The sequence below is a fragment of the Nicotiana tabacum genome, chromosome 14 (genome assembly GCF_000715075.1).
Source record: "Nicotiana tabacum cultivar K326 chromosome 14, ASM71507v2, whole genome shotgun sequence".
Classification (NCBI taxonomy): domain Eukaryota; kingdom Viridiplantae; phylum Streptophyta; class Magnoliopsida; order Solanales; family Solanaceae; genus Nicotiana; species Nicotiana tabacum.
The window spans coordinates 13,000,452-13,026,414 of record NC_134093.1 but is presented as its reverse complement, the minus strand read 5'-3'; the positions used below and the strand labels follow the sequence as shown (position 1 = coordinate 13,026,414).

At 36.9% G+C, this 25,963-nt stretch overlaps 1 protein-coding gene and 1 long non-coding RNA gene across 2 annotated transcripts; both read right to left on the bottom strand.

The window, feature by feature from the left end:
• Positions 1-1,193: 1,193 nt before the first annotated feature.
• Positions 1,194-3,890, bottom strand: LOC142168682 (uncharacterized). The gene is made up of 2 exons (XR_012698528.1): positions 1,751-3,890; positions 1,194-1,675 (listed from the first exon to the last, which is right to left on the bottom strand). It is a non-coding gene; the product is annotated as an uncharacterized LOC142168682 (long non-coding RNA).
• Positions 3,891-13,650: 9,760 nt separating this feature from the next.
• LOC107796224 (photosynthetic NDH subunit of subcomplex B 5, chloroplastic-like) lies at positions 13,651-16,042 on the bottom strand. The gene is made up of 5 exons (XM_075229340.1): positions 15,694-16,042; positions 15,399-15,459; positions 14,473-14,535; positions 14,150-14,208; positions 13,651-14,069 (listed from the first exon to the last, which is right to left on the bottom strand). Exons 1-5 carry the CDS (start codon positions 15,946-15,948, stop codon positions 13,833-13,835), a joined length of 675 nt encoding a protein of 224 aa, XP_075085441.1. The 5' UTR covers positions 15,949-16,042; the 3' UTR covers positions 13,651-13,832.
• Between the last annotated feature and the right edge of the window lie 9,921 nt (positions 16,043-25,963).

Sequence of the window (25,963 nt, the reverse complement as noted above, 5' to 3'; positions counted from 1 at the left end):
TTTTGTTTTGATTTCAGAAATCACTATATTTGTCCCGAATTTTTCCATTGATTTTGGTCAAAGTATCTAAAATCGATTGACCAGATTTAGTACGGATCCTATATCCACATCTACATCCATGTCGTATGGATACGGATGCGACACCGAAAATAAAAAGTCTGGGCAACTGAAAATAGTTCACACGCGCGAAAAGAGTATATTTCAAAACAATGTCACACCTACATTGAACTAATTTCTCCTTCCCTTTTTCAACATTTTGCAACAAAAAACAAGCTCTACGAGGATCTTATTTATTCTCACTCGAAGATATCAGCACCTCTGAATACATATTTCAAAAGGATTTTCTACTACGGCTAGAAACATAAAAGAAAATTACTACTAATATAAGAGTTATTACACATAGAAGCAAAATTCAAGTAAAGTAAAAACCTCAAAAATACAAAATACTACTTCACATAATATGCACTACATATATAAACTCTGTATTACTAGAGAAAATACCTCGAGCCAATGTTCGAATATAGACATTACAACACTGAAGTACCAAGTTGTATTGCTCAAGCTTTCCAAAAGAGTCTCTAGGCATGTGCCGGATCTTTCAAAAGTAGTACAATTGTGGAGGATCCGACACGGCGGGTCCTCCTGAGACCATAACTTGTAGCCTATCTTCACTACTAGAAATTCGCTATTTTTCGACTACCAAAATAGTCGGAAAGTAATCGGAAAAGTACCTATTTCGACTACTTTCCGATTGATTTAGAGTAGACGAAAAAATATAGGTCGGAAAAGTTTTTTCGCCAAAAATTCAAAAATGGAGCTATTTTCCGACTGAAGTAGTCAGAAAATTAAAAAAATTATTATTTATTTTAAAATATATTTTCGACTACTGTAGTCGGAATGTCATATAAATAATAATTACTTTTTAGGTATTTTTATTTTATTTTCCGACTACAGTAGTTGAAAAATACATTATTCTAGGCACATTTTTTTACTACAATAGTCGGAAAACTGTGTTGATTTTTGGCAGAATACTGCCATTTTATTAGCACACCACCTATCAAATGACCAATACTATAACCAACCAATTCCAACTGCACAACCAATTCCAACTAAACAACCTAATAATCAAACCAACAAATTTCAACTTCAACAAACAAACACTCAAATACCATAATATCAAGCCAAAACATTAATGAAAGTCTAAATATTCAATATCAAGTCTAAGTAGCTAATACACATCGACACTAATATAATAAAGTCTAAACATATATACCATATCATCCAAATCTACCAGAAAGTCTAAATATAAAATCTAAACATCCAAGAATAATAATCAACTATAAACCACTACTACGCATCAGATTCAGTCTCTTCATCGTCATAAGAGTGAGGCATGTGTTTTTCATCTATTTATCCACTCTAGCAACTCAATTTGCTTTCACATTGCTTCCATTTCTTCCTAATTTTGCGCAGTAGGAGCATCCGAAAATAATGGCGATGGACGAAAAGAGGAAGGTTGTTGTACTCCAAGCCCGTAAACTCTTTCTTTGGATACACCACCTGCCACATCCATCCATATTGAAGTCATATCATCGGATGACGGTTGGATTGGGGTACTATCATCAGAAGTAGGCTGCGTTTGACACCATTCATCCAAGATTCTATGATATCCATCCTGAAATAAAAGTAATAAAGGTTATATAAATAAATTAATATCAAAGTGAAAATAGTCTTAAAGTTATGATCTTACATATTGTTCTGATGCACGTGTATCAACCCATCCTTCTCTTGATTTTATCCATCATGCTCATCCGGAACGATAATCAGCCTACTATATACATCATATTGTGGAGTCTCTCTATCACTTCGACCCCGAGAAGCTACTAGTATAGCACTACCAATGGATGGTGATGTTGGTGGTCTAGAGACTCCAATATTTAACCTAGATACGCTAGGTGTGCTTGATGACGAAGATACAACTGGAGTCGATGAAGTAGGCAGTGCTGAGGAGCTACCTTGTTGACTAATATAAAAATCGGGAGAATAATTTATATTTGGTGTGCGAATAAAATTAAGGTTAGAGCCAGAGTTCGTGCCAAGTGAAGACATAGTTTTTACATTTGGGAAAAGCTCTTTCAATATCCTTGATAGCTATCCCTCTTTCAAGAGTTTTTCACATGCATATCTATGGTCTATATTAAGTTTTTCTCAACAGACCATTTGACAAATGAAGGAGAAAAAAGTTGGTGTTAAACGCGTGGGCTATAAATCATAACAGAAAGATAAATGAACATAACTGAGCAATTTGTAAATCATAACCAAAAACAACCAGCATTCATGTTAAACAGAAAGTACATAGTTCGTAAGCTAGTTCATGCCAATAGAAATAAATGTCTCAATGAAGCAGAATCGCTTAGATAAGCATTGGATCTTCAAATTAAGTTGACACTAATAGATACAATGTAGACATTTAAGAGAAAATTTGTTACCTAAATCAAGCTCTTCAAAGGGCGAAAATTGGCAGTAGCTTCCTTGGAGGAGCAAGAATCAGTCTCCTTCACTTGGATTTCTCAAGTTTAGAGGTAGTCTTTGAACTTTAATTTAAGAAAAAGAGATCGGATTACTTAAGTATGATGGTTTATAATAATGTTTAGAGAATGGTTTTGCTAATTGAAGAAAGAGAGAGAAGCTTCGCCTAATCCGGCGAAAGAACGGTCAACTTACTGAAGTGGAGTGACTGGCAGTGGAGTGGTGGAGTGGTTGAGAGCAGCGTTAGGCGGTGAGAGAGAGAGGGGACTGAAAAAGAGAGGAGATGAGCGAAATAAAACCTAGTTGTGCAATTATTTTATTTTTTCTGACTACCGTAGTCGGAAATTTCTTTTTTATTTTGGTAAACAATTTGTTGACTTATTTTTTGATTATAGTGGTGGGCATCTTTAGTCGATTATTTAATTAAAATTGTGACCATGAAATTTGTGCATTGTCCGACTACTGTAGTCGGAAAAATAAAAATTAATTTTTTAGAAGTTACGACTACTGTAATCGGAAGATTGTTCAAACTTTTTTATTGACTTTCTCCCGACTATAGTGGTCGGAAAAATTAATTCCCGGTATTTTGCGCTAAATTTTATGACTACTATAGTCGAAATGGCAGTCGCCTACAAAATAAAAATAATAATTATAATTTTTCGACTACTATAGTCAGAAAATTATGACTATTATTTTGTAGTCGTAATTTGTAGTCAGAAAATAGCATTTTTCTGATAGTGCTTGCTTTGACTTGCCTTGGAGATAATCCCTCCTCTGATATATCAGAAAACAAATCAATACTTTTAGACAAGGCATAGACAATTTCCACCATACTTGGCCTTTTTGAAGGATCTTTATTCAAACAAGAAATGGCCACAGACATTACATTCATAACACTCTCCATTGTACATTCCTCTCTAAGAAGACTATCATCCATCCATTCTTGCAATTTCTTCACTTTTCTCTCTTCACTCCCTTCCAAGATTTCGCCAACTTTAGCCCACAAAACTTTCCCTTCATCGTCGATAGCTTCTCTCCCTGACATAAGCTCGAGCAACACAACCCCGAATGAGAAAACATCCATTTTAGTCGATACAATACCATCGGTGAGATACTCGGGGGGCAATGTAGCCCTGAGTTCCTACAATGTGCATCGTTATCGCATTGCAGCCTAATTTAGCAAGTCCAAAATTGGTAACTTTGGCTCTCTTGCTTTGTTTTTTGTCGTGTGGAGAAAGGTGTGTTAAAAAAAATAATGGAGCTAAGAAGTTTATATATACGAAATTCTTGTGTTTTTCTTATAGTCTTGGTTTTTGACCATTAATGGGAGATAGGTTTTTTTTTCATTTGATTGGTGTTTGTTGTTTAATTTCTCATATGGTCTTGTCTGGAACATTGATGGAAAATGTAGGTTTTCCAATTTGACGGTCCCACATAGAAGACTTTTTGGTCAACCTTATTGCAGAAAATACTCTTATTTATCTTTTGTTGTTTTCTGCATATTATTAGACTGCAAAATGTTTTCACATGTTTGGACTTGTTATCAGCCTTTTAGACACATCATTTTCTAATAAAGTAGTATAAGTATATATAAAAATATCACAACAGTGGAAATATTAGAAAATTAAGAGGGTTTGGCTTCTTTATGATTGGAATGTTTATTAGACTAGAAACTCAACTTTTTTTAGGTATGGAAAAATATCATATTATTATAAAAGCAGTATTAGACAAAAAAAATTCCAAAATCAAAAGCCAACTTTGGTCAAGAATCCTATAATACCAAATTCCAAATTCCAAACTCCATTGCTTTAAAGGACTTTGAGAGAAACCGTACGAAACCTCAGTTTAATGAATTGTCGTGTCTCAATATAATATGTGGATGACTTGGATATATATTGGAAGACCAAGACTTTTAAACTTGACAATGGTGCCTCGGCGTATTGGAGAGGTCATCAAAAGGACTTGTCATCAAAGCTAAGTGTCTGTTTCTATATCACTGCAGTTACAGTGAAAGTCTTGACTAAGTTCATTTGAACAAGTCAAGGTCACTTTCTCTTCTTTTTTTTAAAACAATGGTGTCCGGATATTGCATGTATCTCTATTATTCTAACCAATCCCAACGAGAATAGAAGCGAGTCGCTTCCGGCCTGTCTTGTAGTTGTAGTCTTTTAGCTTATATAGTCGTCGGCTTTCCTACACGCATGCGTCCGCCAGAATGCCTCCTTGGTTCGGAACGAAGCCAAGCTAATACATACGATAGACGAAAGAAAGATCCCCCATTTCATAGCGCCTGGGGAATACAAGTTTGATCGAGGTTTGGATAGGAAAGGTGGAAGAAAGGGCCCGGGATGGATTTAGGAGTCTTTGTGCGTGCCGTATGCGGTGAGAGTCGCACATACGGTAACGAGGGGGGTTCGCGTCTATACGTGCAGTATGGTGCTTAAGCCTATCCACCCTATTTGTTCCATGATCTATGGGTCTAATGGAGTTACCCACTTCGATCAATTAGCCAAGATTTTGACCGGATACGAAATCACTGATGCTCGATCTAGTGGTATTTTTATGGGGATTCTATTTATCGTTGTAGGATCCCTATTCAAGATCACTGCAGTTCCGTGTGCTAGTAAAGTTACACAGTGGTAGTTGAAAATACTGGGAACCTACATATAAGGTGCAAGAATCTTTTAATGGCGTGAGGCTTTTTGGTAAAAATTATGCGGGCTAGCCCGATGCGAATAATATCACACTATGTTAAGAGTATTTGCGGGCTGGTTGAACCCAACAATTGCTATCAGAGCTGAGGTTCGACGGGACGAGTATGATGATGGCAGATAAATACTCTGATAATGCGGAATGTGGGCGACACACAGTGAATCTCGAAATGGTGGTGATGAGTCACGTAGAACTTAGTTCGAAGTACGGATTTGGCCTAAAATGGACAGTATCGCACTATGTTATCTTTAGGCCGTTTTAATCCAAAATTATTGCATAATGTTGCCTCTCAAGTAACTACGTCCGTCAAAACTTGGATAGATGATTAAAAATTAGTAATATTTTTTTTCCAAAGAAAAAAAGTCGTGCTCTATCCCCTAACGAGTGGAGTTAGAAATATGAAAGCACCAAACAAGAAAAAGAGCACATGATGAAAGAAAGCACATAGGATAGTTGAACATGACAATTTTTGCTCCAATCAAGCTTCATCTCGCGCATTTGTTACCTTTGCTGATTGGTAATTAATTAAATCAGTGAGCATGTCGACATTTCTATTGCAGCCAGTGGCGGAGCCACTCATTGGCAAGGGAGTAAATTGACACCCTCCGTTCGAAATTTATACCGCATAGATACCAAACTTTCTGGTTTCACCTTTTCACTTACTTTCAAATTCATCAGTACTAGTATCATAGTTAATGGACCTAATCTTACAAGTAGGAAAGATCTTTTAATTGGGTGAAATTCAAAAATAGCCAGATTTACAAGTGGTAATTCAAAAATAATCACAATTTTAAAAGTAATCGAAATTTAGCCACTTTTTGTGTAAAGATAAATCTGAACGAAAACACTGTTCAAAATTCGAAAAATATTCCAGCATAATATACCGGAGTTCGATTTTTTTACATGTGAACTTCCAGCATAATATACTGGAGTTCGAGTATATTATGCTGGAACTCTAGTATATTACAATGGAATTCCAGTATAAATACACTGAAACTCTATCATAATATACTGGTCCAGCATAATATGCTGGAAGTTCATACACATGTGCTCCAATCTCCCGTATATTATGCTGGAATTTTTCATGTTACAGTATAATAGTGGCTATTTTTTAATGACTTTACAAATACTGACTATTTTACAATTACCAATCCAAAAACTGACTAACCCGTGCTATTTTTACCTTTTAATTCCTCTTGACTTGTAAGTCTTCGTTAGGTATATTTGGCTCAACATGTGGTTAGGAATATTTGGCCCAACATGTGGTGAGACAGACTTGACAGTTACCCTTCAGCAAAAGACAAATTCAGAATTTTAAGTCACTGAGAAATTCTTTCTTTTTCCTAAAAATAACTCATTATTCATCACTAGAACATGCGAAAGATATAACTAATAAAATATTATTCCCGCCAATATTGCTGTATTTGTAAATAATAATTCTGCAAAATATAAGTTAACGTAATGAAACAGTAATTAATTCGAGCCCACTGAATTCACAGTGTTTCCTTAAGGAATTTAATCCCCTCCTAGTACCCAAGGTAATGGATTATTTCCTCCCAGGATAGAACGAATCACACACTGGTGTAGCGGTACTTCAAACCCCAGTATTTCAGCGAACACAAAGTTCGGTAGCAAATCACACTTACAGTTGCTTTGTTTGAAGTTAAAACAATGCAGAACAAAGGAGTAGAAACTCAGAAAATCGTATGGAAATGCTGAGAGGAAGGAGTGCAATGTATAGCCAAATCTGTTGAGCGATTTTCAGTTTGTTGTTCTTGTGTGTTGTGTGTTGTGTGTCTTTCTTCAACATCCGCTGCACATATATATAGCAGTCAGTGTTGAAGAAGACCAAACGTCCACCCTCAATGGTGGAGCAAGCATTACCTTGTTTGTGGAGCAAGCACATTCATGTTTGTGGAGCAAGCACATTCATGGTGGGAAGAGCATTAGGCGGCTGCCAAATGGTCAATACACGGATTGAAAAATATCTGTTATAAATGCGGATAATCTTACGTTAATATTTACTATTAACAAATAAATTTTGTCCAAAAAATTAATTAATCAATCGATCATTTGACCAAATTCAAATTCAAATCTAAATCCAAATCCAAATCCAAATCCAAATCCGAAGCCGAAGCCGAAGCCGAAGCCGAAGCCGAAGCCGAAGCCGAAGCCGTAGCCGAAGCCGAGCCGAGCGAGCGACGACGACGACGGCGCGAGGCTTGCTTTCTTCTTAACTCTTTAAGAGCTACAAGAAGAGCAATTATATATATACCCACCAAAAATCTCTTCCTCTTCCAATATGGGACAATGTCTCATTGTCAAAACTTAAAATTTTACTCAAAAATTTCATTTTCCCTCCATTTTCCATTCACCCTCATTTTAAGACTATTTCATCTTAAAACAAAAACCTCAACAATCCCCCACATGAATGGGGAATGGCTATATCACGGAAGTATGCATGAAAAAACTGTGTGATTTACAAGCAAGGATTAATCGCATCTGGATTAGTAGGTTTTTCTTTGAACTTTCCGTAGTAAATTTATGTCGGATATACTCGGTCAATCGGTAGATTTGATATCTTTGAACCGTCGATCTTTGGTGTATACCTAGACAACCATAAGTCACACAATCAACCCTTAACCGTCTTTGGTTCTCATTGTTGTGTTCGTTTCAGCCATGAACACCGCCTGGTTTCATAAGTGCGTAGAGAACTAGCCTTACAAAGTTCTCCTTAAAGCGGCTAACACTTCACACTTACATAGGTGATTTCTAAACGTGTCATTCTGTAGATACACTATTTGATATACCCCGTATCAAATTTAGAAATCATTAAAAAGCCTTAATGCTTTATCCTTGGTACTGAACATTGTCTCATCACGAGAACGGACTTAAATTTTATTTGACAATGTTGAACCGTTATTAATGACTTTGTTTGATCTCCTTGAACCTAGATCTTGGGATCTCCAGTCTTCTAGGTAGAGTTACCGCCACAACGACTTGTTCTCGGCCATAGCCCCATTCCCCTTGATGATTTCTCAACTACCTCTCTAGTTAGGCCTTTTGTAAGTGGATCCGACACATTATCACTTGACTTTACATAGTCAATCGTGATAATTCCTCTAGAGAGTAATTGCCTAACGGTTTTATGTCTTCATCGTATATGACGAGATTTACCGTTATACATGACGCTCCCAGCCCTTCCAATTGCCGCTTGACTATCACAATGTATGCATATTGGTGCCAACGGTTTGGGCCAAAATGGAATGTCTTCCAAGAAATTCCGGAGCCATTCAGCTTCTTCACCGGCTTTATTTAAGGCTATGAATTCAGCCTCCATTGTAGAGCGGGCAATACATGTTTGTTTGGACAACTTCCAAGATACCGCTCCTCCACTAATAGTGAATACATATCCACTCGTGGACTTAGAATCAGTTGAACCGGTGATCCAATTTGCATCACAGTATCCCTCAATCACCGCAGGGAATTTACTGTAGTACAATTCAAAGTTCTGGGTATGTTCTAAATATCCCAAAACTCGTTTCATTGCCATCCAATGAGATTGGCCTGAATTGCTCGTATATCGACTCAGTTTACTTATAGCACAAACTATATCTGATCGTGTACAATTCATGATATACATTAAGCATCCCAACACACGAGCATAATCCAATTGTGATATGCTTTGGCCTTTGTTCTTTGCTAATGCAAGATTCACGTCAATTGGAGTCTTTGCAACTTTAAAGCCCAAGTGCTTGAATTTTTCAAGTACTGTCTTAATATAATGAGATTGTGACAATGCCAGACCTTGAGGAGTCTTATGGATCTTAATTCCCAGAATTAAATCAGCAACTCCCAAGTCTTTCATATCAAACTTGCTATTGAGCATACGCTTAGTAGCATTTATGTTGGCAATGTCATTACTCATTATCAGCATATCATCCACATATAGGCAAACAATGACTATGTGATTTGGAACATTTTTAATGTACACACATTTATCATATTCATTTATCTTAAAACCATTTGACAACATTGTTTGGTCAAATTTCGCATGCCATTGTTTGGGTGCTTGTTTTAGTCCGTAAAGAGACTTAACAAGTCTACATACCTTCTTTTCTTTACCTGGAACCACAAACCCTTCAGGTTGTTCCATGTAAATTTCTTCCTCCAACTCTCCATTTAAGAAGGCCGTCTTAACATCCATTTGATGAATTTCAAGACCATACACTGCAGCTAATGCTACTAACATCCGTATGGACGTAATTCTTGTAACTGGAGAGTATGTATCAAAGTAGTCTAGACCTTCTCGTTGTCTATACCCTTTGACTACGAGCCTTGCCTTGAATTTATCAATAGTGCCATCATCTTTGATTTTTCTCTTAAAAATCTATTTAGAACCCAAAGGTTTATTTCCAAGAGGAAGATCAACCAATTCTCATGTATGGTTGTTCAATATGGATTCTATTTCACTATTGACTGCCTCTTTCCAAAACAATGATTCCGAAGAAGTCATAGCTTCTTTAAATGTTTGAGGCTCATTCTCCAATAAGAAAGTCACAAAATCTGGTCCAAATGAAGTAGACGTTCTTTGACGTTTACTACGTCTTGGATTCTCCTGATTACATGTACTTTCTTTTGTTTCTTCCCGAGGTCGTTTAGATCCTTCACCAAACGACGCACATTCCTTTTTATACGGATATATATTTTCAAAAAACTCAGCATTATTTGATTTTATAACCGTATTATTATGAATGTCAGGATTTTCTGATTTATGAACCAGAAATCGATATGCTTTACTATTTGTCGCATATCCTATGAAAACACAATCAACGGTTTTCGGTCCTATCTTTACCCTTTTGGGTTTAGGAACTTGCACTTTTGCCAAACACCCCCACACTTTAAAATAATTCAAGTTGGGCTTCCTTCCTTTCCATTTTTCATATGGAATGGATTGTGTTTTGCTATGGGGCACTCGATTTAATATTCGATTAGCCGTAAGAATGGCTTCCCCCACAAGTTCTATGGCAATCCAGAACTTATCAACAACGCATTCATCATCTCCTTTAATGTGCGATTCTTTCTTTCCGCAATCCCATTAGATTGGGGCGTGTAAGGGGCTGTTGTTTGATGAATAATTCCATATTCTAAACATATTTCTTCAAAAAGAGATTCATATTCACCACCCCTATCACTTCTTATCATTTTTACTTTCTTGTTAAGTTGCGTTTCAACTTCATTTTTGTATTGCCTGAATGCGTCTATTGCTTCATCTTTACTATTCAGTAAGTAAACATAGCAATATCGAGTACCATCGTCAATAAAAGTTATGAAATACTTCTTTTCACCGCGAGATGGTATTGACTTCATGTCACAAATATCTGTGTGAATTAAGTCTAAAGGATTTGAATTTCTTTCAACTGACTTATAAGGATGTTTAACATACTTAGATTCCACACATGTTTGACATTTTGATTTTTCGCATTCAAACTTGGGCAGTACTTCCAAGTTAATCATTTTCCGCAAGGTTTTATAATTGACATGACCCAAACGTACATGCCATAAATCATTTGACTCAAGTAAGTAAGAAGAAGCTGAAATATTATTATTATTTTCCACAACCATTACATTTAGATTGAAAAGGCCCTCGGTGAGGTAACCTTTTTCCTACAAATATTTCATTCTTACTAATGACAACCTTGTTGGACACAAAAACGCACTTAAAATCGTGCTTAACAAGAAGTCCAGTAGAGACTAAATTCTTTCTCATTTCGGGAACATGAAGGACATTGTTCAAAGTCATGACCTTGCCAGAAGTCATTTTCAGAAATATCTTCCCATATCCTTCAACTTTTGCTGTTGAAGCATTTCCCATATAAACTGTCTCTCCGGGTCCAGCAGGAGCATAAGTAGCAAAAACTTCTCTAACTGCACAAACATGGCGAGTGGCTCCTGAATCAAACCACCACAGTTTAGGATTTCCCACCAAGTTACATTCAGAAAGCATTGCACACAAGTTATCAACATCATCATGCTTTACTACCATGTTTGCTTGACCCCTTTTTTTGTTTTTCTTCGGAGCACGACACTCCGTAGATTTATGTCCGGTTTTCCCACAGTTGTAGCAGTTTCCACTGAACCGCTTCTTGCTTGGGTTGTATTTCGGACCAGAAGCCTTCTTCCTCTTTTTGTTATCTTCAACAATATTTGCTCCCATTATTGTTGAATTTCCACGGCCTCTCCTTTCAGCAGCTTTATCGTCCTCTTCGATTCTCAACCGAACAATGAGATCTTCAAGGGACATTTCCTTTCGTTTGTGTTTCAAATAATTTTTGAAGTCCTTCCACAACGGAGGCAACTTCTCAATCATTGCTGCTACTTGGAATGCTTCGTTGATGACAAGACCTTCAGCAAGTAGATCATGAATAATCACTTGCAATTCCTGGACTTGGGTAATAACAGACTTACTATCTACCATTTTGTAGTCCAAAAATTTTGCGGCAACGAATTTCTTTATCCCGGTATCTTCAGTTTTACATTTCTTTTCAAGCGCATTCCACAATTCTTTTGACGTCTCAACGCTACTGTATACATTATACAGATTATCATTAAGTCCGCTAAGAATATAATTCTTGCATAAAAAAATCAGAATGCTTCCACGCTTCAATCACGAGAAAGCGTTCATTATCTGGAGTTTTATCTGGCAGATCAGGAACATCTTCCTTGATGAACTTCTGTAGACATAACGTAGTTAAGTAGAAGAACATCTTCTGCTTCCAGCGCTTGAAATCAATCCCGAAAGATTTTCTGGGTTTTTCTGCGGGTGCCAACGCCGGTGTTCGGCTTGTCGATGCGTTGGCGGTCACCATCGGAACAGCTTGATTTTCGCTTTCAGTCATCATTTTTCTGTAAAAGAATGACACAAACAAACGTTTAATAAACGTTTTCAAACTGGAGTAAAAATCACGTAGATTTTAATCTTCTAACAAAACGCCACGAAGGCTTTACTCTCCAAAACGGGAGTACACAAAACCACAAAGGTTTTAGTTTGCAGAATAATAAGAATAACACAAATACAAAAATAAATATTAAATTCCTTAAGATTGTTATTCCCGCCAATATTGCTGTATTTGTAAATAATAATTCTACAAAATATAAGTTAACGTAATGAAACAGTAATTAATTCGAGCCCACTGAATTCACAGTGTTTCCTTAAGGAATTTAATCCCCTCCTAGTACCCAAGGTGATGGATTATTTCCTCCCAGGATAGAATGAATCACACACTGGTGTAGCGGTACTTCAAACCCCAGTGTTTCAGCGAACACAAAGTTCGGTAGCAAATCACACTTACAGTTGCTTTGTTTAAAGTTAAAACAATGCAGAACAAAGGAGTAGAAACTCAGAAAATCGTATGGAAATGCTGAGAGGAAGGAGTGCAATGTATAGCCAAATCTGTTGAGCGATTTTCAGTTTGTTGTTCTTGTGTGTTGTGTGTTGTGTGTTGTGCGTCTTTCTTCAATATCTGCTGCACATATATATAGCAGCCAGTGTTGAAGAAGACCAAACGTCCACCCTCCATGGTAGAGCAAGCATTAGCTTGTTTGGGGAGCAAGCACATTCATACTATTAACAAATAAATTTGGTCCAAAAAATTAATCAATCAATCGATCATTTGACCAAATCCAAATCCGAATCCGAATCCGAATCCGAATCCGTAGCCGTAGCCGAAGCCGAGCCGAGCAAGCGACGACGACGACGGCGCGAGGCTTGCTTTCTTCTTAACTTTTTAAGAGCTACAAGAAGAGCAATTATATATATACCCACCAAAAATCTCTTCCTCTTCCAATATGGGACAATGTCTCATTGTCAAGAGGGGAAACTTAAAATTTTACTTAAAAATTTTATTTTTCCTCCATTTCCCATTCACCCTCATTTTAAGACTATTTCATTTTAAAACGAAAACCTCAACATAAAAGGGGGAGCACATACACAATCCTAGGTATCCTCATGAAAATCTCAAACAATAAGGTAAGAAATATGTTCACTTTTATAAGTTATTTCAGATACACAGGATTCATATAGAATCTCATGAAAAACAGAACAACCATGGTGCTTGGAAATAATACACATTTTTCATAAGCCTCATTTACCACAATCATCTTTGTAATGAAGGAATCTAACTTTCCTAGTGATCCAGTTGAGAGCATAGCGCATGAGACAGGTAAGATGATCGTCAACGGATCGATACAAGGGTTACAGACTCACAATGACCAATTTAGACGATAATAAGTGGTACATTGTCTCCCATGAGTAACTTTTTCTTTTTAAATAACGGTGGTGTGTAAATCAGCTTACACGCACCTCGACTATTTTACCTGATACTTGCTTTTGCCCACTGACACAGATACTAGGGAACTCTGACTAGCCAAGGAAATTAAACAATCCATAACCAATTCTGTCGTGCTCTAGTTCCTCTAATCTACAAACATTAACTAATTATGAAAAAGATATCATTCACATGAAATGTCATATATACATTGATTATACAACTAAATCGACGATCCGAAACACAATTTATTTCATTGTACTTTTATCTTTTCATGATATCATCCTTCTGAAGCTTAACAGTGAAATCCCAGATATCACCATATTTCTCATTGAATTCCCAAATATCCATGGTGTTATAATCCGATATTAACTTGTCTCGAGCTCCTCGTTCCATGTTATATATCTGAGGCTCAAAATTGTGAGCTTCACTTGGTTTGTCCATCTCAATAATGCAAAACACAATTGTAAACACAGCTGCTCCAATATATAAGTACTCTCCCTGCATGTCAAGAGGTGAAAACACCAGACTTTAGTTTGCTAGAAAAGGGCGTTTTTGAGTGTCAAATTTCGTCGACTTACTGGAACATTGAAGTACATTCCAGCAGCAATTGCCGGTAGGAATAGCCATGAAATAATACCTATTTTGGAAACACCAGAAAACAAGGTGAACTTTATTACGTGAAATGCAGCAACAACAACAACGGCAGTATAATCCCACAAAGTGGGGTCTGAGAAGTGTAGAGTGTACACAACCTTACCCCTACCTTGAGAAGGTAGAGAGACTGTTTCCGATATACTCCCGACACAAGTAAAGATGAAAAGAAATAGATACTATTATGTGAAACGCATGAATAAATAAACGGACGTTAACGATCATATGGTTGGTAATGTGTTATATATACCTTGAAATCCTCTTGGTGGTGCAACAGCTTCATAATCTTCTTTTATGGATTCCCAAAATGTAGCTGCAATGCAAGTTCAAATCATGAATTCATTCCACGGATGATAGGACTAACTTATCAGATAGCTGAGATCATATCGAACATAAAGATCAAAGTCTTTTTTGTCATGCTAAAGCCAATAGAGAACTTAACTAGTAAATGAAGTATTTCCTACATTTCTAAGTATGTGATACAGTTCATTTTAAGAGATTAAATTGACCATATTTTGTTAGGCTAAACAGCTACAGTAAGTTGCATAATCTGGAAGTCTGAACTTTAAAATGATACCGAAGTGTTTCTAAAAGTTGGGATCAAGTTAACTACTAGCAGCGTTTGAGTCAAGATTTGAACTTTGTGGGATCTAAACTCTAAGATAATGACATTAGGCGTTAGTACTGGTTCTGAATTTAATTTCCGTACATAATTAATAGATTTTTATAACACAAATCCAGGGTTTAGACTAAAGTTACTAGGTTCGGCCGAAACCGTACATATATAATCATCTTGCTTCTCCCCTAACTACTAGTTTGGACATAAATTTTTCTAAGTTTTCTGAAATAGAATTTTACATATTTACAAATTATACAGAAAGTTCTATAAGCCAACAAAGTTAATCATTCAAATATTGTAGTAAAAAATTGTTCCTCAAAATAATAACTTTTTTTGGTTTTTCACCCGGTGTCCGGTATCCGCATTGGAGCTCGATTATATTCGGATTCATGCCGCATAGGGCCCCATTCGGGAAAAGCGCTCACTATCAATAATTTTTCCATACCCAGGCTCGAACCCGAGACCTTTGGTTAAGGAAAGAACAGTTTCATCCCCTGCACCACATCCTTTGGTGGTCCTCAAAATAATAACAGTGTCGTATAAATGGGATTATGTACCTTTATCTTCACTCTCAAAATAGGTGTGATGATCATCGTACTTTCCAAACACAAAATCTTCCTGCAACAATCGAAAATACTATTTCTTTATGACATGCCTATATGCAAATTCATAGAACAATTATGAACATTTCACGGGTTCGACCTGTGAAAGCAGCTACTAATGCTTGAATTAGGGTAGACTGTCTGTGTGGGTCCGGCCCTTCCCGAACCCTACCAGAATGCATGATGCTTTGTGCATCGGGCTGCTTGTAACAATAAATAGATAAATCAAAGAGGAATAGAGAAACATTACAATTTCAATGCCATTAGTTCTCCATCTATCAACAGGATCTTCATTAATGTCTGGCTCTATCTCCGTCAACCCTGCATACAATCTTGTTGATGACCTCATTCCACTACATTTTGTACCAATTTTCAAAGAAATAGAGCATTGGTTTCCTCGAAAAAGAAAATTATATTTTAGTTGAGATTCTCCAGATTTTGTTGACAGTACTGGATTGGGAACTGGAACAGTGGAGAGTAGTGAAATTGTTACTGAATCCGCCATTGTTGAGTGGTGCTGCTCTGTTTCAGCTGGTTTAATCTGCTGGCATTTCTATGTTTTGTAGTTTATCCATATTTTGATTGGTAACGGCCATACGTGGATAAGGCTATATATTATGGTGGCTTATATTTTTGTTTTGGCTCTTATGTTCTAATTGTTTCCCTTCAAAACAGAGATTAATGGTCGGAGTTGCACTTTTGGATTCAATCAAAATCTGTTTTGTATATAGAGTGCACACTACTAATATATCACTATTTTCTAAAAACATATAGTAGAGTTTTTACCGAACTTTACGGGTGCCGATGATCCCTCTCAGTATAGCATAGGTCCGCTTCTGCTTCTAAATATACTCCCTCTAATCCACTGCAGTTATTGTATTTTTTTTTACACGTCTCTTAAAAAGGTATTAATAAGAAGACATTTTGACTACTATATCCTATTTAATACTTTTCACTTTTAGGTTTTCCATGATATGTCGTTAATATTTTTACTTTCCGGAACATTTACTGCTTAGGGCAAAATTGGTTAAAAAGTAATTAAGTTATATTGTAATTTTCTAAAATGAAAATTATTTTAGACTAGATATATTAAGGGAAAATGCATAAGTACGCCAACCTAAGACCAAAATTCCAACTACACACCTTTCCTTTGCTTCATATATGTATAATTTTTTTATGAAAGTGTGATTTGTGTGTTTGAGAGGGAGAAAAAGAGAAAGAGGATTAAACAAAATAATTAAAGAAGAAGACCATAAAAGTCGCCGGCGAGTGCTGTATGTTATTGACGGGAATGACGAAGTGTAGGAGAAGAAGGAAACGACAAAGAAAAGGAAAAGAAAAAAAAGTAAGAAATTATATATCTCACTAAAAATATATAAAAAAAATTGAAAATCATTTTTTTTTGCTTCTCACTCTCCCAAGGAGTGAAATACACATACTCTGCAACGTAAACTTTAAGGGTGCAAATAATTCTACTTTAAAAAAGTTTAGGGAATAATAGAACTCCCGCAAAGATAGAGTGTATAATTGAAAATCCGACAATAGATGAGGGGTACTTATGCATTTTCCCTTATATTTAATAACCACAACAACTAATATGGGCCAGAGAGAGTATGCTCTACATTTTCACTTTCCTTATACAGTCAATTCACAGTGTTAATTTTTATAATGAAAGTAAGGGTGGTTTAGTTCACGGTCTACTTATGCAAGAACTAACAATACATGCATATTATGCAAGGATTGCCATTCTAAGGGTGTCTATAAATATAGGGAAAAGGGTCAAATATACCCCTCTACTTTCATATATTGTCTGCATTTAACTTCCATTATACTATCGGGTCAAATTTATTCCTATCGTTATACTATCGGGCCAAATTTACTCCTACAATAAGCAAACTTTTAAAAATACTCCTTGATTTTATTTAAATCACTTGTTGTTCTTCTTGATCCACTATTAATTTAAAAAATTACTATTGATGTGAATGCTAAAGTTACAAGACTATACAAATTATTCATAATTTTTTTTTATTACCAATGCACCCATTTCTCCTTTTATAATAAATAAAATTTGTTTAAAATTTTATTTATTTTTCAATCATATACACACCGTAGAATTTAATGGGTCTATTTATTATGTATTATATGCAGCTGATCATCATGTATGTACATGTATATTCAAATATATTTTATCATTGCCTGGTTAGTATAGAGTTCGATCGACTAACTTAAGAGTGCAAAATGTGTAGACATTTAATTAAAGCAAAGTTGATGTCACGACCCAAAATCCCACCACAGACGTCGTGATGACACCTAGTCTCTAAGACTAGGTAAGCCGATTTTCATTACATTTCGAACCCATTTTTTTTATATAAATTAATACACGTGTTGAAAACCAACAGCGGAAACAGTTATGAAAAACTCCCAAGACTGGTAGTACTAGGTTACAAACTCTAACTAAATATATGAAATGATCTCAAGGATCGAATACTCAATACTGTTTGATTAATAATTAATAGTACAATAAAATGAAAAGACTTCAAGGGACTACGACGACCAAGCAGCTCTACCTTGAATCCTTGCGATCACACTTTAACTCTGTCCGAGTCCGATAGCTCCAATACCTGGCTCTGTACAAAAATGTGCAGAAGTGTAGTATGAGTACACCACGGCCGGTACCCAATATGTATCAAGACTAACCTCAGTGGAGTAGAGACGAGGTACAATCAAGACACTTACTAGTCTAATAGCCTATGCAATAAGATATACAAAATAATAGCAAACAAATAACAATAAGGGCAACAAGAACACCATTAATAACGCTCAACAATTTATAAATATAAGTACACCCAATTAAATCAAGTATTTCAAATAAATATCTTTCACATATAATTTTTCCGAATAAATCTCTTTCAAATATAATTCCTTCAAATGAATATCTCTCAAATATACTTCCTTTAAATAAATATCTCTCAAATATAATTTCTTCAAATAAATACCTTTCGAATGTAATTCTTTCAAATAAATATTTTTAAATAAAAATCCTTCCAAATAAATATTTTGAATACAATTCTTTCAATTAAAAAGTCACCATGTGACACTTCATTTCATAATCATACAACTACGGGTCTCAACCCATTTTTATATTTTTCATAAATACGGGTCTCAACCCACTTTCATATTTTCACGGCACTTCGTGCCTATAATTAAATCATCATATTTTTTCGGCACTTCGTGCCCTCATTCATATCACAACTGCACGGACAATTCACGTGCAAATATCATCATTATTTACTCACGGCACCTCGTGCCCACATTTCATATCATAATCCGCTTGGCAATGGCCACAGACCCCAATTTCAACATAAATCAGACTATTACCAATTTGCCAACAACAAGACTAATTGCACAAGATATAAAAATAAAAACAATGAAAATCACAACATCAAATAAAAATTTCCAATGCAACAACCCCACATCATCACATATCATCCCTGACAATAGCCACCCTTATCTCTCCTATAGCCACCTTTATCACTCCTATAATAGCCTCATTTATCCCTCCGTCTTGACAATATCAATAGCCACCCTTATCGCTCCTATAGCCACCTTTATCGCTCCGCCCAAACAATACCCCAACACACATAACAACAGCGAAATGCCTCCTTTATACCCACATAATATCAACAGTGAAATGCTACCCTTATATCCTCAAAATGATCACTCAATTAACACACAATTTACACGAAATATTATCACGGCAATGTAACAAAAATAAATTCATATCACAATTTGACCAATGGCCACAACCGATTCCAAGGATATAACAAAATCAATTAATTTCATAACTAATAGCCCAAGGCTCCCCACAATGTATATAAAATCTGAAAAATAATCAACAGAGATAGAAAAATAATCAACATAGGGCACACCTTCATTAATCCAAATTTAAATAATTATATTAACACTTCTTCTTAAGCTTGCTTAATTAATTATTTGCATAGGGAAAATTCATAATAAAATCAAATTCCAAGAAATATCAAACCATCAAACTCACAGAAATCACATAACTATAAAAGGAATAATTACATCGAATTTTCATATAAAAACAAGTTCAATAATTGTGATTTGAGGCATGGCAATTAGATGATTAAATATATACCAACGATTATCCAATTTACTACACAATATGTCTAAGACTTTAACTCAATAAATTTTGCAAATATAAGCCCGAGTATGTACTAGTCACCTCGCGTACACGGCTTTTCACATTTCACAAATGGCACATAAGACTCGATGCTTAAGGGGTAATTCCCCCACTCGAGGGTAAGCAAGACACTTACCTTTTTGAAATTAGGCTGATATTCCAAAATCGCCTTCTTGCTTGAATTGACCTCCGGACAGCTCAAATCTAACCAAATTAATTCAATTCAGTGAATACTAATTATAGGAATTAATTCCATATGAAAATACTAATTTTTCAACCAAAATTCGAAATTTAACTCAAAATTCGCCTGTGGGGCCCACGTCTTGGAATCTGACGAAACTCACAAAATTTGACAACCCATTTAATTACGAGTCCACCCATACCAATTTTATCAAATTCTGATAACAACTCGACCTCCAAATCTTAAATTTTCGTTTTTGGAAGATTTTACAAAAATCTTGATTTTTCTTCCATAAATTCACGAATTCATGATATATATGAGTATGGAATCATGAAAGATAATCAATATAGGATAAGGAACATGTAATGACCATACCGGTCATTTTGACTTTTAGAAACCCGTTCCCTAAAATAAAACTCCCCGAACATGCTTTTATTAATTTATAACTTGCGGGGATGGTTGGTTCGGGATTTGGAAGCGTTTAAGTTAAAATCGGAACACTTGGTTCCTTAAGTTAGTCTTAAAAGGCAAAGTTTGACTTCGGTTAACATTTTGAGAAAACGACCCCCGGAATCGGGATTTGATGGTTCCAATAGGTTTGTATGATGATTTTGGACTTGGGCGTATGTTCGAATCGGGTTTTGGATAACCCGTGAGCGTTTTGACGCTTAATAGTAAAAATTAACTATTTGAAGGTTTAAACTTCTTTAAATTTGGTTTGGAGTAGGATTTTTAGTAATTGAAGTCCGTTTGGAATTCCGAGTTTGGGAATAGTTCTGTATAGTGATTTAAGACATGCACGCAAAATTTCGTGTCATTCCGAGTAGTTTAAGTATATTTCGGCACATTGAAAGTAAATTGAAAAACTTGAAATTCTTAAGTTTGAATCAATTTGGTTTAGGGTATGATTCTTAGATTTGATGTTGCTTTACGCATTCCGAGAGTTCGAGCGAGTACGTTTTATGATTTTAACCGGACGAGGCTCGGATCAATGTTGGAATTTTAAAGAGGAGCTGAAAGCATTCTGATTCTGGTACGTTCGAACCTGCACTTGCACAGCCGCAGGTGCGACTCTCGCAAATGCGAGGTTTATGCGCATAAGCGAAAAGGGAAGGGAGGCCTGCCATTGCAGGTGCGAAATCTCGGGTGCACCTGCGAACGCGCAGGTGCGAGAAAAATAGCGTAGATGCGGAAACTGGGCAGTCAAGCTAAGCTCGCACCTACGAGGCTTTTTCGCAGGTGCAAAAGCTGCAGGTGCGGTACATCTTCCGCAGGTGCAAAAAACCTGTCTGGGCAGAATGGTTAAAAAGTCGGGACTCAGACATTTTATGCCCATTTTTCCTCCATTTTCGGGCGATTTCTGAACTTTTGAAAAGGGGGTTTCAACTAGAAATTGAAAGGTAAGTTAATTCCACACTCCTTGAGTTAAATACATAGATTATAGGTAGATTATAACTAATAAATCTTAAAAATCAAGGGTTTAGGTGAAAACCCTAGATTTTTATAAAAATGAGATTTTAACCATGAAAATGGTTATGGAATTTGATAGAAATTATATATTTGAGTTCTTGAGATTATGGGTAACGTTTTCATCCGAAAATTTCCGGAATCCGGGCAAGTGGGCCCGGGATAAATTTTAGAAATTTTACTATTTTGGATAGAGTAATTTAATTAATAGATGAATTTTGAATTATTGAACATATATTAATTATTTTATATACTTTTTGGATAGTTTCAGATTTTTCGGCATTGAATCGAGAATTTTACGCGACGCGATAATCGGAAAGTAGACTTTGAGAGGAGGTAAGTCTCTTGTCTAATCTTTTGAGGGGAAAATTACCCCATAGGGATTAAATTGAATAATTGTTGCTAATTGCGGGGGCTACGTACGCACGAGGTGATGAAAGTCCGTGCGTAGCTACTATAAATGCTAAAGTTCGGGTAGTTTAGGACTCAAAGCATGAATTACTTGTGTAAATTGTATTCCCTGATTAATTAATATTAATTTGATATATACGAATATATTGTGAATTGTTAGATAAAGATATTAAAGGATGGAAATCTCATATGCTTGATTTTCTGTTTAAATTAATTAATTGTTAAAAGAAATTGTTCTTCCTCCCGAATTTATCTCATAATAAATATACTCTCCTTCCGGAGGCACATAAGAAAATATCTTCCTTTCTTGTGGAGCGGGCCGAATGCCTCGGCAGGATAGATGCATCTATGGATCGCGCCGCACGTCCCTCGGCAGTTTACACGATACTCTGGATCGGGCCGTACGTCCTCGACAGAAATCGTGCTTAATAATAATAATAACTACACAATACTTTAATAGCTTATTTCAGCTTGCGAAGCTAATTGATAAATTGAAAAATCCTTGGAATTTAATGAATTATTATTCTTGCTTGTTAAAGAATTAATTGTTATTCCTATAAACGATATTTAATTGATAAATTAAAAATTATTTGAATCGAAGGAATTTGATTATTTTCGCTGATTAAATAAATTATTTTAAATTCTGTAAATCATGCTGATTTAAATAACCTAGTTGTATTTTAAATTATTATTATTGACCCATAGTGAGTGTCAAAGTTGGCCATCTCGTCTCTACCACTTCGAGATTAGGCTTGATACTTACTGGGTACATGTTATTTACGTACTCATACTACACTTGCTGCACTTTTTGTGCAGGAACTGAGGCAAGTAATAGTGGGGGACCTATCGTCTTGCACCCACGTTATCCAGGGGCATAGTAGTGAGCTTTCTCTGATCCGTTCTGCAGCTACTAGTGTCTCTCTGTGTATTTTTTATTCTGTCTATTTTTATTTCAGATAGTATTTGAGGTTTTGTATAATCTACTAGATGCACATACACTTATGATACCAGGTCTTGGCACACATATTGGTAGAATTTAGTGTTTTATTATTTTCTTGATTTTAAATTTTGTCAATGTATGTTTGATATATTAAGTTGGCTTGCCTAGCTGTAGTGTTGGGCGCCATCATGACCAATAGGTGAAATTGGGTCGTGACAAGTTTAGGACTCAAAGCATGAATTACTTGTGTAAATTGTATTCCCTGATTAATTAATATTAATTTGATATATATGAATATATTGTGAATTGTTAGATAAAGATATTAAAGGATGAAAATCTCATATGCTTGATTTTATGTTTAAATTAATTAATTGTTAAAAGAAATTGTTCTTCCTCCCGAATTTATATCATAATAAATATACTCTCCTTCCGGAGGCAGATAAGAAAATGTCTTCCTTTCTTGTGGAGCGGGCCGAACGCCTTGGCAGAATAGATGCATCTATGGATCGCGCCGCACGTCCCTCGGCAGTGTACACGACACTCTGGATCGGGCCGTACGTCCTCGGCAGAAATCATGCTTAATAATAATAATAATAATTACACGATACTTTATTAGCTTATTTCAGCTTGCGAAGCTAATTGATAAATTGGAAAATCCTTGAAATTTAATGAATTATTATTCTTGCTTGTTAAAGAATTAATTGTTATTCCTGTAAATGATATTTAATTGATAAATTGAAAATTATTTGAATTGAAGAAATTTGATTATTTTCGATGATTAAATAAATTATTTTAAATTCTGTAAATCATGTTGATTTAAATATCCTAGTTGTATTTCAATTATTATTATTGACCCATAGTGAGTGTCAAAGTCGGTCATCTCGTCTCTACCACTTCGAGATTAGGCTTGATACTTACTGGGTACACGTTGTTTACGTACTCATACTACACTTGCTGCACTTTTTGTGCAGGAACTGAGGCAAGTACTAGTGGGGGACCTATCGTCTTACACCCACGTTATCCAGGGGCATAGTGGTGAGTTGCCTTTCTGATCCGTTCTGCAGCTACTAGTGTCTCTCCTTGTATTTTTCATTCTGTCTATTTTTATTTCAGACAGTATTTGAGGTTTTGTATAATCTACTAGATGCTCATACACTTGTGACACTAGGTCTTGGCACACATATTGGTAGAATTTGGGTTTTGTTATTTCTTTCTTGGTTTTAAATTTTGTCAATGTATGTTTGATTTATTAAGTTGGCTTGCCTAGCTGTAGTGTTGGGCGCCATCACGACCAATAGGTGAAATTGGGTCGTGACAACATGGTATCAGAGAACTAGGTTCATGTAGGTCTCACAAGTTATGAGCAGGCCTAATAGAGTCTTGCGGATCGGTACAGAGACATCTGTACTTATCTTCGAGAGGCTATAGGGTGTTAGGAAATTTCCTTTCTTCATATTCCATCGTGCAATTGATGTAATTCTAAATATCCTTCTCTTATTCTCTCTCAGATGGTGAGAACGCGCACGAATGAGGTTCCAGACCAGGGAAGAGCTACTCCCCTAGTTTCTAGAGGCCGAGGGAGGACTCCAGCCAGTGGTAGAGGGCGAGGACGTCCCAGGACTATTCCAGTTATGCCGCCAGTGGGTCCAGCAGAGAATCCCATTATTGAGGAGCAGGGTGAGGTGCCTGTGGCAGAGCCAGCTCCGTTGGATTTCACATCTGCACTGGGATTTCAGGATGTCATGGGTCGTATGCTGCGATTCATGGACAATATGACTCAAGCCGGTTTATTTTCGGCAGACCCAGCCACATCTCAGGCGGGCGGAGGAGCACAGACCCCTACCGCGCAGGCTCATGGACATGCAAATGCTGTATATCATACCCAGGTTGCACTACCCGTGGGTGAAGCCCAGCCAGTGGCAACAGCTACACCTGAGCCCAGGCCAGCTGTAGTCGCCGATCCTCAGAAATTATTGGACCGATAGACTAGACTACATCCTCCTGTCTTTGGGGGTGAGCGACATGAGGATCCCTAGGATTTCATTGATCGGTGCAAGGATAGACTGTACAACATGAGGATATTGGAGTCTCATGGGGTAGACTTTGCTACTTTTCAGCTAGAGGGCAGAGCCCGTAGATGGTGGCAGTCTTATGTTCTTGGTAGACCAACAGATTTTCCTCCCATGACTTGGGACAGGTTCACCCGTATCTTCCTGGACAGGTATATTCCACCCTCCTAGAGGAAAGGGTTGCGGTTTCAGTTTGAGCAGCTCGAGCAGAGTCAGATGTCAGTGACTGATTATGAGGCGAGGTTTTCTGAATTATCTCGCCATGCACTTATGATACTCCCTACTGAGGCGGAGATAGTGCGGAGGTTTGTAGCCGGTTTACATTTTGGTATTCAGGCCACTATGGCTCGAGAGGTTTAGATGGGTACTTCTTATGAGCGAGTTGTGGAGATAGCCCGGAGGATTGAGGGTGTGCGTCAGCGGAGCCGAGAGCAGATTATGAGAGATACGCGGTTCAGGTACTCTGGAGAGTTCAAAGGTGCTCCGTCTGGGGGCAGAGGTCAGTTCGTGAGGGGGCAGTCCAGCAGACCCCCATTTCCAGCACCACCACCTCCTCGAGGTGCCCCACTGCGACCTCATCTCAGTGCTATACTAGAGAGTTCCTACCGCCCACCAGCTATTCAGGGTCCTCCCAGTGGGTATTCAGTTCCCCAGGGCCAGACACTTAGTCAGCAGCCCATCGCACCGAAGAGTTGTTACGAGTGCGGGGATCCCAGTCACTTGCGGAGGTTTTGCCCCAGACTTCGGGGTAGACCAGTACAGCAAGGTCAGCAACCTATGTTTACCGGACCAGTTGCTCCACCAGTAGTCCGACCACCAAGAGGTGGAGGACAGGTGGGTAGGGGCCGTCCTAGAGGTGGAGGTCAGCCAGGCAGAGGCCAGCCAGTTGGTGCTCCAGCTCAAATCTATGCTTTTCCAGCTAGACCAGATACAGAGGTCCCATATGCTGTGATTACATGTATTATTTCTATTTGCGGCAAAGATGCCTCAATATTATTTGATACAGGATCCACGTATTCATATGTGTCATCTCTATTTGCTCCATTCCTGGGTGTTTCTTGTGAGTCCTTGATTACTCCTGTTTATGTGTCCACTCCTGTAGGCGATTCTGTTATTGTGAACCAGATCTACCGGTCTTGTATTATTACATTCTGTGGTTATAAAACTAGAGCAGATCTCTTATTGCTCAAGATGATTGATTTTGAAATTATTCTGGGTATGGACTGGTTATCTCCATATCATGTTGTT

Excerpts from the sequence above, each read along its gene's own strand:
- LOC107796224 (XM_075229340.1), bottom strand. The coding sequence starts at position 15,948 with ATGGCGGATTCAGTAACAATTTCACTACTCTCCACTGTTCCAGTTCCC. Across the intron at positions 15,460-15,693 it reads GAACTAATGGCATTGAAATT|GAAGATTTTGTGTTTGGAAA; the intron begins GTAATGTTTCTC and ends CGATTGTTGCAG. Across the intron at positions 14,070-14,149 it reads GAATGTACTTCAATGTTCCA|GGAGAGTACTTATATATTGG; the intron begins GTAAGTCGACGA and ends CTTGACATGCAG.